Source organism: Fusarium falciforme, chromosome 8 (assembly GCF_026873545.1).
Source record: "Fusarium falciforme chromosome 8, complete sequence".
NCBI classification, from domain to species: Eukaryota; Fungi; Ascomycota; class Sordariomycetes; order Hypocreales; family Nectriaceae; genus Fusarium; species Fusarium falciforme.
This window is the reverse complement of record NC_070551.1, coordinates 1,302,382-1,319,765: the sequence shown is the minus strand read 5'-3', so window position 1 is coordinate 1,319,765 and position 17,384 is coordinate 1,302,382. Positions and strand designations below refer to the sequence as shown.

The 17,384-nt window shown below is 53.6% G+C and overlaps 2 protein-coding genes and 1 pseudogene across 3 annotated transcripts, besides 1 other annotated feature; 2 read left to right on the top strand and 1 right to left on the bottom strand.

The window, feature by feature from the left end:
- Positions 1 to 1,502: 1,502 nt before the first annotated feature.
- On the top strand, positions 1,503 to 5,258 carry NCS54_01024600 (Hypothetical protein; the record flags this gene model as incomplete). The annotated part of the gene is made up of 1 exon (XM_053155561.1): positions 1,503 to 5,258. One exon carries the CDS (start codon positions 1,503 to 1,505, stop codon positions 5,256 to 5,258), a length of 3,756 nt encoding a protein of 1,251 aa, XP_053011536.1.
- A 1,048-nt stretch (positions 5,259 to 6,306) lies between these two features.
- NCS54_01024500 (PLCXc domain-containing protein) lies at positions 6,307 to 7,389 on the bottom strand (the record flags this gene model as incomplete). Its single annotated transcript, XM_053155560.1, has 1 exon — positions 6,307 to 7,389. One exon carries the CDS (start codon positions 7,387 to 7,389, stop codon positions 6,307 to 6,309), a length of 1,083 nt encoding a protein of 360 aa, XP_053011535.1.
- A 6,792-nt stretch (positions 7,390 to 14,181) lies between these two features.
- NCS54_01024400 lies at positions 14,182 to 15,640 on the top strand (annotated as a pseudogene). Its single transcript has 4 exons — positions 14,182 to 14,332; positions 14,390 to 14,655; positions 14,836 to 14,955; positions 15,047 to 15,640.
- Positions 14,182 to 15,640: a sequence feature.
- Positions 15,641 to 17,384: the final 1,744 nt, after the last annotated feature.

The following is a 17,384-nucleotide window of genomic DNA, read 5'->3' as shown; positions in this document are numbered from 1 at the left end:
CTGATTGAGCGGATACGTCTCGACATGGAGACGAGCTGAAATGTGCAGTAAACTCAGTTGCAGGTCAACAAACATATTTATGACGAGATTGATATCTTGAGATTAAGATGTATTTCTAACAATAGCCAAGACATTGAACAAAGGGCACAATCGAGGGAGGAGAGACATGAAGCAGGAGTCAGCAACCAGAGACAGAAACTGACTGAACTGAATGTGGACGTTGGTTGTTGGGGTGAATCCACGGACGCAAACGATGGCGGGACAGGGATTTGTGACGCGACGCCATGACATTGACCATGGCACCCACTTGCCGGGAGCGAGCGCACAGCCACAGCCACAGCCGTCTGTCTGCCTGTCTGTCTCTTGAGCTGTCGAAGCCACACCTGGACCCTCGACGGAACCAGCTTGTCTCGGCGGTTTAGAGGCTTGAGTGCCAGAGCAGGAACCGTCGTGATACACGGTTGCGTTTGCAAACATGATATCTATGCAGACACATGTACAACAGAACTCGTCTACTACCTATCCCCGGCGTCTGCAAGGATGCCACATGTGATATCTTCAATATCCTTGCCTCCCGCCCAAGGCTAAAGCACCCCTCCTGTGCCCTCCATCACGGCCCCACCCGCCACCGGAAGGAGCCTTGAGTCTCCGTGGCAACCGTCGACCAAAACAACCCACCTGCACAGCTCGCCGGATCTCGAGGGAGCTCGTCGATTGGCCTCGCTCCCTCAAATCGGGCCATGCCAAGCCGAGGGCGGCAGCCATTGCGGGAGTCATTGTCGAATGAGACCATCAGACAGACCAGCTATTGACAAGCCCAGTCACAAACTCTAGGTGCACGAGGTGGAGGATATAGCTCGAGACCCCGGGCCTGGAGGAGGGGACCCCCTGCTCATTACATGCGGTTGCTCTTGTTCGCTGCCATTTCTCTCTTGTTTGGGACTGCTGCTCTGCTCTGCCCTTTTTCTCAAGTCTGTTTGCCTTGCTCCCCTTCCTCATTATCCAACTTAGTCTTGAACCACTTTCCCCCAAGCGTGGGACAAACCGATCCAAGAGCGGCCCGTTTTCTAGGCCTGCAAGAGAAAGACTCGAATCCTCTCCCAAGACCGCACTGTGAGGCCGAGACATTGCACAGAATCCCTTTGGGCAATCTCCCACAGAGCGCCGATCCTACCTCTCAACACTGTTGCGACTGCGCTCTTGCGACACGCAACTGCAAAGATAGGTACTCTACGCAAGGAGGGATAGCGAGGAACGATAGGAACACCAACCGACTACGAACTGCGCCGGCGACGATGATGATGCTCTGAGTGAGAGAGAGCCCAGCAGTATCGTCGGCGAGAAACAGCGCATGAGCAGAGACGACGGTTGAACCACAATCAAAGCAGACAGACAGACTACCTACCTCCCGTCGTCTCTTGTCTGAGTAACGCACCAGACCACACGCCAGCATGATGGCTTCAAGGACCAACAGCCGAAGCCGGTACACGGCACAGCCAACCATGACAATCACCACTCTACTACTCTTGACCATTGCCGTCATCCTCTTCGCCTCTCCCGCCGCCGCGCACTCCTTCCCCTACGTGCCTACTCAGCTCCTCATGCCCGATCGCCCATGCATCGACCATACCGTACCTTGCGCCGCCTCTGATCTGGCCTACATCTTCCGACAGACGGCCTCTGACAGCATCGAATTCCGCGCCCTCAACTTTTCCCACAGCGTCAGCGCCGACGACGTCGACCTCGAGCGCCCTGCCGGCAGGACCTCTCTCCCGTTTCTTCTGGACAAGTCCAGCAGTACGGCGTTTGGCGCCGCCAGGACGGCCAACGGCTCGGTGCTCGTTTACGCGGGCAACTGTCAGACCGGCAGCGGCGATGTTTGGAGCTTCGACCCGGAAGAGGGAGGCGATTGGACTCGACGCGGTCTTGGCGACGATGGCGATCGTCGTCGTGCGCCTTACTTTCTCGGCGCCACTGTCGCCTTCTCGTCCATGCTTGCTCCTAGGATGGACCAGCCGACTATGTATACCTACGGTGGTATGTGTACCACGCCAGACTCTGGATCCAACGCCCCCAAGACCTGGCAGGCCGAGGCCAACTACACAAGGACCATGATAAGCCTTGCGCCCACAAACAGAAACCCCAATACGCCATACACATTGAGTGTGGCTTCCAGCAGCGGATCGCGCGTCCCAATTGCTGGTTTTACCCTTACAGGCCTGACACCTTCTATCACTAACAAGTCTGGCATCGTCACCCAGCAGACTAGTTACGTCCTCCTTGGTGGACATAGCGAGTCGGCCTTTATCAACATGAGCACCGTGGCCGTGTGGAACTTGCCCGCCGAGTCGTGGAGTTATGTGGACATCCAAGCCCCAGACGTCAAGATTCCCAACACGGATCTCACGGTCAAGTCCACGACGACCCGTGGGAGCACAAAGAACACTGCGGACAATGTCTACAGTCGCTCCGGGCACACGGCGACTCTCAGCGAGGACGGAAACTCCATCATTGTTTTGGGAGGATGGGTCAAGGACGTCAACACCCCAGCCGAGCCTCAGCTTGCCATTCTCGAGATGAGCGATGCTTACAGCGGATGGCAGTGGAAGATCCCAGAGGAGCAGCCCGACTTTACTGGACTCTATGGACACGGTGCGGCAGTCTTGCCTGGCAACATGCTCATGGTCTACGGCGGTTGGGAGCTTTCTGGCTCTACTTCCAGTCGCAAGACGAAGCGCCAGGCTGTGTCAGGCTCACTCCGCTTCTATAATATTACCTCTGGATCTTGGGAGACCGACTACAAGAACCCCCTGGCCGGCGAGTTGCCTCCTGAGAGTGAGAGCGACAATGCTCCCAAGGAGAACCAGAATCACTCCAACTCTAAGAAACTTGGCTTGGGTCTGGGTCTGGGCTTTGGTGTCGCTGTTCTGATTGCCCTGATCATCGCTGCGGTTTGCTGGTGCAAGAGACGTAAGCGACACCGCGAGAATCGTGACCAGGCTGTTCGTGCCCTGTCTCAGGATGCCAGCCACTTTTCCTCTGGACGAGAAGAGATGATGGAGCGAGATGATGACCCTTGGGGAACCGGTGGTGTTCCTTGGTATACCGGCGCTGACCCTTACGCTGCTGGTGAGCGATCGCTCGGCTACGAGTCTCTGCGAGGCAACCGAGGAAACTTGCCCGGACTTCATATCCCTCACAAGCCCATGCCGAGGCCATCCCGTGGTGGTTATGTGGCCACAGGGCCACGGCCAGGAAGCTTCCCAGGACCAATCCACCCCATCTATGAGGACGACGAAGAAGAATCTTACCACAATCACCGAGTACAGGACTCTGTCCACACGCCTACGTCCGAAGTTCCCTCAGATCCCTTCCAGACTCCCGTCACAGCCGGTGCTGTCCCCCCACCCGCATTCTTGATTCCTGGTGGTCGAGCTTCCGCTACGCCTAGCCCCGAGAGCCCACGACATGATCCCGAGGTTCAGGACTGGGTCTCTGATGTTGATGCCGCTGAAGGACTTCTCGCTCGTATGAACAGCCGTCATGGCCAGAAGCAAGGTGCTCAGAACCAGAACCAGAACCAAGGCCAGAACCAAACTCAGGGGCAAGGTCGTGTCTCACCTACACGACGTAACTCGAACCGCTCTGTTGCTCTGCGCGATGATGAGTCCCGAAGCGGATCTAACTTGTCCGAGTCGGCACGAAGCGCAGCAGAGAGCATCAAGGCCAAGGCCCGTCAACTTAACCCCCTAGCTCCCACGTTCCTAGCAGCCGGCGCCGAGCACCCTAAGCCGGGTAGCTCGACGTCATCAAGCAGCTACAACACGGCACGCTCATCGTTTGGCGCTCTTCAAGCCGAGGGTCCCGCGCTCCTTATGGGTGATCGCGCTCCTAGTAGATATGATGACGACGAGCCTTCATCGCCTTCAAAGTCGAAGCCGCGCCGAGGATGGCTCGGCTCCCTGAGACGAGTCTTTTCCGGATCTAGTACACCGACATCCTCTCGTGAAGATATGGCCCAAGTTCGACGCTCGTTTGATCAAGAACCCGTGTGCGGCGACTATGAGCCCGGCCTCGTTGGTCTGCGCGGCGAGCTTCTTAGGCGGAAGCAAGGCCGTCAGGACTGGGAGGACCTGAGCGCTGTTCCCGGGTCATCATCTAGGGATGCCATGATGTCGGGAGGAGCTGGTGGTCTAGAGCCCGGTGGCGAGTCTGACTGGGATATTGAGAAGGCGGTAGAGCAACGTCTCGTGCAGGTCATGTTCACGGTGCCTAGAGAGCGTCTGAGGGTGGTCAACGGCGGCAACGACTCTGAGAGCGACCGCGAGAACGAGGTGCCGGTGAAGCCACAGTCAGCTGTGCTCGTGGATCCCGAGAAGGAGAGCCAACGATCAGTCAGCGCAGAGCATCACGAGGATGAAAAGACCACGTTCAGGAGGACTTCGTTCAGGAGTAGGGTTCGCCAAGAGGAGGAGAGGGTTATGCTCAGAGGAGGCCTTCGCCACGATGACGATGACGATGAAGAGGATGAGATGGATGAGAAGTTGGCCGAGAAGCAGCATCTTGTTGAGGAGAAGCAACATCCTTTCCGAGAGAAGACTCATCTTGTTAAGGAAAGGAAGGCTTCTCTCGATGAGAAGTCTCATCTTCTCGTGGAAGATGATGATGATGATCCTTTCGTGGAGAAGTCCCCCCTGGTTACAGAGAAACCACAACTCATCCAAGAAAAGGCCCCGGTGGTCGAAGAGAAGCCGGAACCGGTACAGCAGTTACAGCGTCCGGAGGAGGAGAAGGTGGAGGAGGAAGAGCCTAAGAAGCTTGAACAGCCGCAACCATCACCACCCGAACAACCTCCTCAACCACAGTCTCAACCTCAACCTGAGCAGCCTCAAACACCTCAACCACCAAAATCCGCTCACCTCCAACCCATCCATCCCCTCTTCCACCGCCACTCCCCCTCCCCATCTCCATCTCCATCCCCGTCTCCCTCCCCGTCACCGTCCCCCAACCGCCGCAGGAGACACCATATGAGGGGCGAGTCGAGCAACTCGGTGGGCTTGATGCACCACGTCGACCTCGCTCCGCTCGAACCTCACCTCTCCCACTCTACCGACGGTCGTCCGTCGTCGGGCGTCGTCATGAAGGCCCAGGCCATGCCTCTGACTCGCGAGAGGCCCCGGACGCGCGTCCTGGCCATGGTGGACAGCTTTGAGAGTCTGAGCCGCGAGGGAAGTCCCAGTCCAACGCGCTTCACGTAAAATGGCTGTTTGTGTTTTTTGATTGATTTATTGCGAAAGGGTTTTTTAGTTAATTGGCAGGGTGTTTGGGTGCAGGGTTATCATCAGCATCAGCATCATCAGCATCATGTTGCTTCAGGATTGCTTGCTTTGTTTTCAGGGCATTTGGCTTCTAATGGCATTTTTGGGAAATGGGGTTTACTTGGGGAATTTGAAACTTTTTCGGGTTGAATTGTATGTATTGTACGCCTTGGGATGGATGGATGTATCTATGCCCTCATGTATGTATGTATCTATGTGCCCAGGAATTCCATCAAGCAAGAAAGAAGCAATGAAAGGAAGGATTTTGCGTTTTAGGGGGTGATTTCAACCCTTCTCTCTCACTCGATAGTCCCTGTTCCATCTTACGAGTACCAGGTTGCAGTGATACAATAACAATACAAAGGATAACAAATCCATCCTTGATGAGAACGAATCCTTCAGACTCGATCCACGTTCAACGCATCCAGACCGTCATAACCACAAATACAAACGCCTCTCGTGCAGTGCAGGACAACGCATCGCCGACCGGGGACCGGGTGGATCCATTGAAAAAAAAAAAAAAAAAAAAAAAAAGACGGCGGCCGGAAGAAGAGCCCGGAATCACCAATGGGTACCAAAGAAGGGGAAAAATAAACACAGTCGAATGCGGGAACAGGGTGAAAAAAGCGTGTGTTGTCGGGTCATTCCTTGATTCTTGGTGGTTTGTTGCTTGTCCCTGACGATCTCCTCTTTTTTTATCAAGCCCGCTCCTCTCATGAAACACGCACCGGGACGCCATGGGATCCACGTCAGATGCAGGGGCGAGAATGGATCGGCGGGGGGGTTGGATCCAAAATGAAAATCATCATTTTCTGGGGAGGGGCCTTTAACGGATGTGGAATGATTTGGCAATTCTTTGATTCGCTGAGGCTGTCAGTGTCCGTCATGGTTGGGTTGTCGTTGGGCGGAGCTGACGGCTGGAAATTGGAGGATTCTTGAATACACGTATCAGCTGCGCGTGTGGGGTATGCAAGTGTGATTCTCGCTTTCAGCTGAGCAGGCTGGACCTTGACCAACGACGTCCTTTCTCCAGAGGCTTGTTCCACCGGATGATGGCATCGATGAGCTTCTGCCCGGGGAAGTCAATGATGACAATTCCGGTGCGTGTCGCCTCCGGGTTGCCCTCAAAGTCCTCGATCCACTGGCCAGTCATGTCGTTCATGCCCGAGATGGTCCTGTTCATGGGGCCAGCAGCGGCCTCGATCGGCTTGACTCCGACCGATGCAGACAGGTGGGCGAGATAGAGGGCCTTGTTGTCGTGCCTCGCTGTTGCAGCCAGCTCGAGAGCTGTACGGATTGCGGTCCATTTCTCCGACAAATGATAGACGTCGGGAATTATCCAAAGGTCCTCAAGGATCATCTGAGAGCCCTCCCATTTAACGCCGTAAGGACCTTCCTTATCAGGGAAGTTCTGAAGCACAAAGATCTTGGAACGAAGATCGCCAAGCAATGGGAGGGGTTCCGTGGAGCTGTAGTTGTAAAGGTGGTCTCCAAAAGAATACTGGTTGAAGGCATCTTCAAACGTTCTGGTGTTACCCTCGCCAATGGGACCGCCTTCCTGCTTGAGACGCATGATGATGGTCTCGGAAGGGTTGCTGTCCAGGAATTCCGTCATATCATGGAGAACATCCTGGAAACTGAAGCCAGTGTAGCCCCAGGCGTGGTAGATGTGCAATTCATTCTCGCGCAGACGGGCCCGGATATCGAAGTAGCGAACGCCAGCGTTAAGTTGGGTAGACAGATTCCAATTCTGGCATTGAAGGAATTCGTCGCCAATTTCGTAAGTCATCGTATCGTGTGTACCAGGTACGCTGAGGCTCGAGAGCGGCACCTCGTCGGGGATGGAAGCCATCCATGTTGGATTGTGGGCGAGGTTGGCGTCGAAGCTGAAGGCGCTCAGGTAGCCATGATAACACGAGCCGTAGACGAGGCAGGGCGCGAACGTGAAGAGGAGGTAGAATATGCACATGATGAATATCACGGCGCCTCCAATCAGTAGCGGTAGGCGTCGAGGATAGCCTAGGTGTCCCAGGTGGCCTGGGAGGACGTGATAGCCCTGTTTCCCGATCATATCGAAAGGCTGAAGCTGAAGCGGAAGCGTCGGGAGTCAAGTACCAAGGTAAATGTCGGAGCCGGAGGTGGGGCCGGGGGCGACCTTTTTGGTCCAAGTTACATTAGAGTATTAAGAGAATAATAGGGAGAGCCCCGAATAAAAACGGAGCCGCGGCAGAGGCCGGAAAGGGGGTATACAGATGCTGCTGCAGAGCAAGTTGGTGGTTGTAAGATCTAGATGTTGACAAGGCTGAGGCTCCCGTCGGTGGAGAGAAGTTACGCCATGACATGGACGTCAGCAGGAGGAGCTTGGGCCACCTGCGGGGGACCACCTGCCCCAATGCAGGCTTGCGAGTGGTCAGCGGGGAAGGCTGTCGCCATAATGCGACCCAAAGGAGAAAAAGTTTCTTACCCTAGACTTGTCACATGAATTGGAGTTCCATTGAGGCTGCTGAAAAGTACACAAGCAAAACTCTATTGTGCAGTTTTGGTCGAAAGATATGGGTATCATAGACAAGCTTTTGGTCGACCCAGTAAACTAGAGGAGCACGTGAGTGCCTACTTGTTCCTGATCTCTCCACTGGTCGTGCAACTACTGTGCTGCCATCTCGGGTGCTCCCACAAGCTCATGTCTAGCTCTGTCTAGTCTGGGGACTTGTTCAAACTCAATACAGACGGGCCTTGTACCATGACGAGGAAAAGACGTGATGAGGTGCAGAATGTACGGGTACATACCCCCTCTCAACAGTTCTCCCGTCCCTCAACCGAGGTGTTGAGATTCCAAGTAACACCGAAATCACGGCATCTCTTGCTCCGGATCGAGAATCATGAAAAAGTCGATACCGGGCGTTCCGATGGTTACCATACATGACGCTGCCCTCGTGTGCCGCAAAAACACGGACGACGACGGACCGGACGGGGCCGGTTGCGGCATGCGATGACGGAGTTAAGAGAAGGCCTGCCTTTGAATTCGGCCAGACTGCCCCAAATCACGAGAGTTCTCTCGCCTGGATATTCCTGTCCATCGACTGCCGTTGGTGGCGGGCGGCTTGCAGGAGGTGGGACCCCTGAAGCTACAGATACATTCGGCTTACGGGCATGACGGGCGCAGCCAAACACGCAACGGCGACAGTGACCAAGCTCGTGATTCGAAGAGCCTCTGCCTACTTCCCTCTCTTGGGCAAGGTCTGGCGTATTGGAATAGCGTATTGGAAAAGAGACACCTCGAAATCCCGTCCTTTCAAGGGCACAACTTGCAGCCAGTGGCAACGTGGTGCTTCGTATCACAGACCCATCCCGTTTCCCCTCCCCCAGGTCTGGCAGGGTTTCTTGGTCGTGCGTGACATGCAAGACACACTTTGACGAGAAAGTCGCTAAAAAGATTTCTTGTACTTGGACTTTGGGGGTCCTTTGTTGACATGTGCGAATATGGCGGAATGCAGTCATGAGGGGGGCCTGGCCAAGGTTTCTCGGGGGAGGCTAAAAACGGAGCCTCAACCACACGCTCTGCCTGTCTAGGTTCATGATGGATGCTCCCTCAAGTTCTGGCGGTCAGGGCGACTATGGCGGGAATGGCGGACAAGAGGCACAAGAACCATCAATAGACGCCAGTTGACGGCTGGATGATGCCGCAACATCCCATGTTTCTTTGTGGTCACCCACCCATTGGTATCAAGAGGCTGAAAGCTCGGGCGAGACCGCGAATCTATGTGCGAGCCGATATCCACAGGTCACAGCATATCAGACATGTAGGATCTTGAGGACCCTCTCTTGCGTCCCAACCTCTTCTTTCTCCCCCCCACGTTGCTCTGCGTGACCCTCCTTTGAACATGGGAATAGCGTCGCAGATTGAGACATGATGAACCGATTTGCCACACCGCGCGTGTTGTTGGTAATCAAGGGTCCCTCCTGTTTACATACCCACCATAACAATACGATTTCTCACAAGGGGGGCAAATGGGAAGGGAGAGCAAGACGATTGGACAATTGGAGGAACGCAACTTCGAGCCTCGCTTGCTGGTGGTGGTGAGGGAAAAGGGTCACCTATCAAGGTGGTGTACTGTAGGTAGCATCTAAGAGAGGGGAAGCAGCGCTTAAAAATGGGGAGTTGGGGTTCGTGTTGGGCGGTCATGGTGTTGAAAGTTGGGTGTGGTGTGTGCTCTCCTGGCCAAGAAACTCCATCCCCAAGTTTTTCAGTCTCTTATACGGTCCCTGGACAATAACCGACCAAGATATCTGTGCAAAATGCCAACATTTCGTCCCGTCTTTTCTACATGGGAAACAAATGAGGTGGCTCCTATAGCTAAACTCCAAGCTCTCAGCGTAGCATCCAGCCACCTGGTCGCTTGATAGCTTCATGAACCATCCACACACAGCTGCATGCCCGCATCGTGCCATCATCCCACCCGGAACGTGCAGATGTAGACGCCAAGTCCTTGGCCGCGGCCGCGAACCCCTTCTGAAGAGGGACTAGGCGGATGCTAGCGTTGTGAGAAAAGCAGGCCATCAACAGAACCTATTTTCTTTTTTTCTCTGCTGTGTTCAGTTGTGAAGGCTGGGAGGAAGACAAGATTGCAGGGCAACAGCCCATTCTTTGTCTCCTTGGCTTAAACCCTGAGATCGGCAACCAGATATCGGAGACGCACAAAAACAGTCCCAGTCACACGACAAGCAGCTGAAAAGATACACCGAAGGGACCAGGGAGGCCCTTCAACAAAAAAGTCAAACCTTCGCTTCTAAAATGCCGGTGACGTCGAGAGGGGATTCACGTTACCCGCGAGCGGACGGGATTGTTTATTAAGATTGCCAAGGGGGGAGTGAATGGACATGATCTGACCCAAAAACCCTTTCAAAAGCGGGGGGTGACCATTTCTTTTTGACCTTCTTTCTGGAGATGAAAGGGATCGTTGACAGGGGACGGGACGAGACGTCAGTGTTTGAGAGTGACGGCGTCAACCGAAGACATTGAAGGCGGGATGGCTTCTTTTTGCGTGGAGTAGTAGCAAGAATGCCACGATACGATGCTAGTAGTTCCCATCATGGGGTAGTTGAAATCCGACCAAACCTGATCGTTATCTTCTGCAACCGTATTTACCGTCTCTTTCTTGCTTAACCCATGTGCTGCTCACCTACACTGCAACCAAAAACTTTGGATCCATCATCCATGTCTCCCTCGCTCGATCCTTTCCGTTCTTCCTCGTGTCTCTCCCGCGGCCCCGGGCTCCCCGTCCACTGAAACCAGCAAGCCGTACAAGCAGGGGCTTCCTTGGTCCTTGTTGCCCATGGGATAATCACCGTATTTTCTCTACACGTTACCCTCCTCAAAGTCCGTTTTTCATGTCGATCAAACAAAAAAAGACACCATCGATATGGGCACACGGGACACGCCATTTTCTCACCCACCACCATTACAACAGAGCGGGATCGAGTCGAGTTAAATCCTGCCAGCCTAGCAAAAAGGGGCCGGAACTGGCCCGTTACGGTAGGTCACCGTTTCCTAAACTGGGTGATGCCACGTCCAACGGCGCCGCGCTCAGGGACTAGTTGGTTGATTTAAATTAGCCTCGTCAGGCGCCTGGAGAGGGGATGGTACAGAGTTAAACGGGAGGAGCGGCAGTGCCTTCAGCTGTAAACAACACACTCTCTCATTCTCTTCAAATCGCTTCTACACTATCGTCTCATTGTCTGTGAGAATGGATCCATGGCACCCCGCTAGCCTCACGATATTGCGCGTCTTTCAGAGTGGACACTGGTGGAGCCACAGCTGGTCTGGGAAGCAAGATGACGGGCATGGGGTTGATGAGTGTTGCAGCTTTGAGGCCGTCCGCCAAAAACAAGCACGCAGTTCATGAGGCCATCTCTTTCCGAGGTGTGCCAGTTTTATCGTCGACTAGATCTGGCGTTTTAAACCGGGGCAGTGGATGTCTCTCTCATATCATGATGCTTGGGAGAGTTATCGATCTTGATTAAGGACGGAGCGGGCTCTCAGGTCTCGACGGAGCAAAGCAAGACGTCAAGATCTGGGGCGCCTCGTTTTATGTCTCGTTCTAGCGCCGCACGTCGTTATCTCGATCATTGTCACAGCCATACATGTCATGAATTGACGAGTCTTCGCGAGAAGTTGCCTGGAGTGATTGTTGATTCCAAACGACTGCAATCAATCAGAGATTTGACTGAACCCCATTCCAGCGGAGCGAATGGTCCTGGGACAGCAACAGACAGCAGCGATTAGATTAGAGGCCAAGACTCGAGGCCAATTCGGATACTCGGTTGCCGAGGAGGGTGCCTGGGCGATGTGAAATGGATGGTATCCAATTTCATTTTCTCAGCCCGGCGGCAAGCCCTCTCAGGTCTAGACTATGGCTGTCAGGAACATGACAGCCATGGCTGAACAAGCGATTCGAGGTAATCGCCAGTAAATGAATGCCTCTGACCGTTGAGCGTCTGAGCATCTGGAAAATCGTCAGTAGCAACGGCGAGAGACAGGGATGCCCATATCCCACATGTCACCATCAGATTTGGGGATCTCTGCTTCGAATTGCGATTGTCGGTCACTCCAACCCTCCGTGTCCGTCATGTACCTCTACCTGTTTATCGAGATCGCCGTGCCGAGAGCCCACACCCACTTCAGCAGCAAGCAGATCCACCACTCCCACTCCCCCGATGGACTCGACACGACACGCCCCTAGTCACTCACTCAATCGCTGAGCCGAAACCGAAAGTGGTCCCAAAACAACACGACACCCGCGCAGCCCCAGGGCCTGCGGCGCTGAGCTTTGCTGGTGACGACATCGTTCACCAGGGGCTCCCCCTCTGCTGTCCGGAGAGGGGAGCGGGACGTAGTGAAGCCCAAGGGCACTGCAGAAGCCGCGTGTTTTAGCGTATTGGGGAGGGTCCTCTCGGTGGTTCGTCACTGTGACAGCGGCGTCGAGGTCAATTCAGCTTCAGCTTCATGACGACCAGCAATCAGTGATGTATGTGATGGAGTTTGCTTACCTCAGGCATTTTCAAGTCGATCAAATTTATCTCCCTGGACTCAATCAAGCTGAACCGAGTTCCTCTTTCTGCATTCTCCCTCGTTTCTTGTTTCTATTCTGTTCAAACAATTGACTTGTCTCCATTCCTTTCTCTTCACTCCTTTCTTTACTCCCCCTTTTGACCCGGTTTGACCGTCCCGTCACATCACAATCATTCCCTATTGCCACCACCGAGACGGCCAATTCTTCGAGCGCCTCGATACCACCATCATCACCAGAGGAGAACAGAAAAGAAAAAGCCCTCCTTCAACTCGGTGTTAGTCCGCGGAGTGACTCGTTTCCGTGCGCGCGCGCAAGCCCATCTTGGCTCCTTCGCTCATCTTGCTCTGGGCTGCGTGGAGCCCTTTAGGTCCTTGGCTTTTTAGCTGAACATTGGATCCTGACTTGACTTTTGGCCTCACGCCCCCCTGCAGTCCTGCCCTGTCCCCCGGGGGGTACGTACCCAGACCACAGGATTCACTGGCCTCGTAACGGAAACCAAACCTCGTACTCGACGAACAAGAGACAGCAGGACGGACTCTCGGATAGGCTCGCTCGCCTTATTGTTCGCTCTGGTAGACTTGGCTTCAATCACGAGCAGTAGTCATTGACAGATTGTCGTCTAGACTCGTCTTTTAGACCAAATCTTGAGGGTTAGACCGTCGCTTCTTCACCCGTCGCTATTCCCGAGCGCTTCTCAGTCCGTCTTCTGGTTCCATCCTTTTTGGTTAGGAATAGGAACCTCGTCTTCCGTCCCTTCCTTCCCGGTTTCCTACCCTGGTCGTTGCTGCTGCCTCTTGACCCTCTCTGCCGCCGCCGCCCCTCCGCTAGTCCCAAGGTAAGGTAGGCTGGCGCTGGTGCGGGCAAGCACCACCCGGGAGTACCGTGCTAGATTGCCAAGGTACAGGTACCTACCTGGCTCTTACCTGATTCGACCACCCTCGTCGCTCCTTCTCCCAGCAGCACCTTTTCCCTTACCTCTATCCGTACTTACCTTACACTCGCTCTTCCTCTCGTCTCGACTTCACCTCCAGCCACGCATTCCAATCTCTCACCATCTTCCCCAACCTCTTTTTGCCCATTCCGCCTCCGCGATATCCATTTGCCGGCTTGGAGTTGTCCTCTCTTTTCACTTGCTCCCCCCGGTAATTTTTGGAAATTTTTTGGCTTTACTTGGGACGATCATTTGAATCCTTGGGTCTTTTTTTTTTTTTTGGAGGCATCGTTTGCTTGCGCTACGGCTGTGTTGGACTCGCTCTGCGTGTTGGATTATTCGGGGCCATTCATCGACGACAAACACTTTTTGAGAGCTTTAACCTGCGCGGTTTGACTCATTCACCACCGTCGTTTTACCTCAACCCAACACCACCGTCGCTATCGTCGAGCTCGAATCAGCGCCGTGATTGATATATCACCTTCGCTCAAGCATACATCTTTCGCCAAACCCCCTCGTTTTGTTCGACAGCTTGGCTGTGCTACCTCCCTCGACCCGGGTCGTCGCCCTAGCGATATCGGCTGACCAGTTCCGGTTTCGAGACGTTCCTCGCGAAAACAATCCCGGTAGCACTACACATCTCGACATCCGACGTGATATGAATTCGACCATCTGAGAGCTTTCGCGACCGTGTTATGGTGATTCATCTGCTTCATCTGTGTCGCACTCGACTTCACATGCTCTCTCGCCGTCGACTCTATCGGTAAAGGTGTGTTACAGCAATGGTCATGGACTCGACCTCCCTCCACATGCTCTCCATCTCTCTTCGCCTGGCAGTTCCTAACCTCGTCTTGTTATAGGCTTTTGGACCAAATTCATAATCATGTTTCCTCCTTGCAGGAACGCCCTGCCAGCAGGCGTGTTTCTCCTATTAGCATCGTCCTGGGCGCCTCTAGCCAGTGCCTTGGACATTGAATACTGCGCCAGCTTCAATACTGGCTCAACCCCCAAGAGTATGTCTTGCACTTACAGACTCGGTTCTCGAAATCTCTAATAACCATGATCTACAGACTCGAGCATCTATCAAACGAATGGTCTCTGCCATGACTTCTGCATCGACGATTACGCCTTCGCCATCACGCAGGACAAGCTGTGCTGGTGCTCAAATTACGTCCCCTCTAAATCGACGCAGGAGGATACATCGAAATGCGATATTCCCTGCCCAGCTTGGCCCTCCGAGAACTGCGGTGGAGATGGCCTATACGGTTATGTGTCTTTAGGCAACGTCCTGCCTTCTGGCACACAGGGGCCTTCATCCTCCTCATCAAAGACCACAGTAAGTAGCATCTCGTGATATTCATGCCTATTTGTATTATTGTGATTGCCATCCATCCATCCATCCATCCATCCATGCCATGCCTGGACAAGCGTCCTCCAGCTTTCTCATCTGCCACGCGTATATTTGATCCTTTCGCCCCCTTCCGGTTGGTAAGACATCGCGGCTTAACTGGCAAAGACTCAGGCACCACCCACTGCGATCATATCCAAGGTAACTGAGACGGTGCAGAACACAGTAACAGTGGAACCGACATCCGAGTCTTCCTCAACCTCAACGGAGGAGCCAGAAAGCTCAACTGTACGCTTGATCTCGACACGCATGCTATTCCGAATCGGAAACTGGTGATGTGATCAATAAGTCGTTGGATAGGTGCTAACCATGGGCTTAGACCGAATCGGAAGAAGAAACCTCGACTTCCACCGAAGACGAATCAACCTCGACAACTACTGAGGAGCCTACGTCTCTGGTGCAGACAGTCACTGCTGGAGGAACTATTAAGACTGTGACAGTTGCCCCAACACAGTCGACCGCCGGTATCTCGGCAAACGAAGACGCAAATGAAAAGTCACAGAAGAGTGGTCTTAGTACTGGCCAGGTTGTCGGCATCGTCGTGGGCGTTATTGTCGCTGTCTTGGGCATTGCGGCTCTTGTGCTGTTTTTCTGGTTCCGCCGCAAGAAGCAGCAGAATGAGCAGGAGGCCTTCCATGACGACCCGAGCATCCGAGATAGCTCCTCGGGCATTGCTCAGCGACCTGACATGAGCATGGCGGCCGGCTCACCTGTGTCGGCAGCTGGGGCTAGCAACCGCAACAGCACGCTGCAGGTTGACCCACGAATGGACCCGTTCAAGCAGGGACTGTACGTCCGGAGCGCCAGTCACGAAAGCATCAACACGCTACGGGATGACCACGATTACTCGAGGAGGATTCAGGCACCCAAGGTACTCCGTGCAACCAACCCAGATCCCACTCCGGGAGCTTGAGGCGTCCTCGGGTGACGGTGACGGACAAGCCGATTGACGAAGAATGTTCGACGCGGACGGACACGGGGCCGCTCAAGGTCATGAAGTAAACGAAACGAATTTCGCATTCTCGGGCTCACACATTTCCACATCCTGTTGGGGTTTTTGTTGCATTTCAAGATGATACCAGGAAGGCGTTGGCATTTTTCAGGGACACATTACACAGTGGCAGGCACAACACAAGGCAAGGGACACGCTCCCCCAGCGATTGGCGGGCGGGGTCACGGTCATGGTCATGGTACATACATACACAGCAAGCGGCCGGTATAAGGAATGAAGGGCATGCATGCATGGGATGGCTCATTCATTGGTAGCGAGTGCTATCGGCATGGTTATGAGGGCAGTGGCCGACTGTCTCGTTTCGATTCGGACTTATATTTGGGGCATGAGGACAACGACGACCTTTGCGAGACTGCGATGGATGGACAGTTCGGGGCTGGTGCAGCTATAGTGCGAGGATCTATTGGTCAGGCCATTCCGGCTGAACAAGTTGCACACAGCCATTGCTCCTTTTGGTCTGGATATAATACACAGGGGTCGTCGTTGTCAGTTTCTTTTTGGGATGGATTTCTTTGTACATAGAGTTAAAGACTATAGGATGAGGAGGATTCCTGGTGGCAAAAAGTATAGTTTTTTCTGTTGATGCTGGGGAAAGGTCAGGATGCGGCCTGACGAGTGTTCCATGGGGTAGTTGATAGCACACACACAATTCAACCAACCACTCACTGGTATGACACAGGTTTGAAGTCTTAGTGACGTGGTTACTTGTGATGTGGCAGTGCAATGAACTGTACACCCTGCTATATGTCATGATGAGGACTTGTCTTGACTGTCTCACCACATGCAACGGCAACTCGAACAGCCACGCAATCATGGTATCAAAGTCAACGTTTTGTGCCTATCTGTTTTGGCTGTAAACGGTCTCGACGACTTGTCTCAGCCTGAGCCACGTGAAACAGCCCCCAAGCTTGTGTCGTCTTGGTTCAACAGCTGGTGAGAGGCGGCAGATGGCGCGTAGCTTGCTCTTCTTTTCAACTGTCTCCCTGACTCGAAGGTTTTAGAACGGGTTCTGGACGTTTGTGGCTCCCAACTTTTGTAGTGTCAAAAAACATTCTAGACTGTTGAAAAGAAGTCTTGTTTGGTAGATGACGACAGTGGCTCGTTCACGTGTGAAAGTGACGACCGCTTCCGGATAATTATCCCCTGGCTAGAGATCCGAGGCTTGGATGTAGCCGGGCGCCACTTGGATGATGTGGACGCTTTGTACTTGGGGTTTCTGAGGGAAATAGGAGGGTCGAGATCTGCAGAAGTGACTGTCGAACGGGGTATGGCTCAGGGGGCGTAGTGACTCATTCTCGGCGATGGCGAGAGGGGATAGGAAAGGTAAAGGACTGAGTGATTGGAAAAAGAGGCCGTAGAATAGATTCGGTTTTGAAGAGACATGGGCAAGAGTCCTTCAATATTCGGTTGTAAATAGGGTGGGTGTAGGATAGTACTTAGGCCATCCATAGGGTAGCACTCTAAAGGCAAGCAAAGAAACGTCTGAAGATAGGGTAATGCCTTGGCTAATTATTAGCCTTTTATGTAAACATATTCGTACTGAATATGCTCTTAATCACGCAAGTGGTTTTATCACATGCTCGCCCCTCAAGTCTCATGAGTAGGTATGTGGCCTTGACCAAGAATACACCAAATCTCCCAGGCA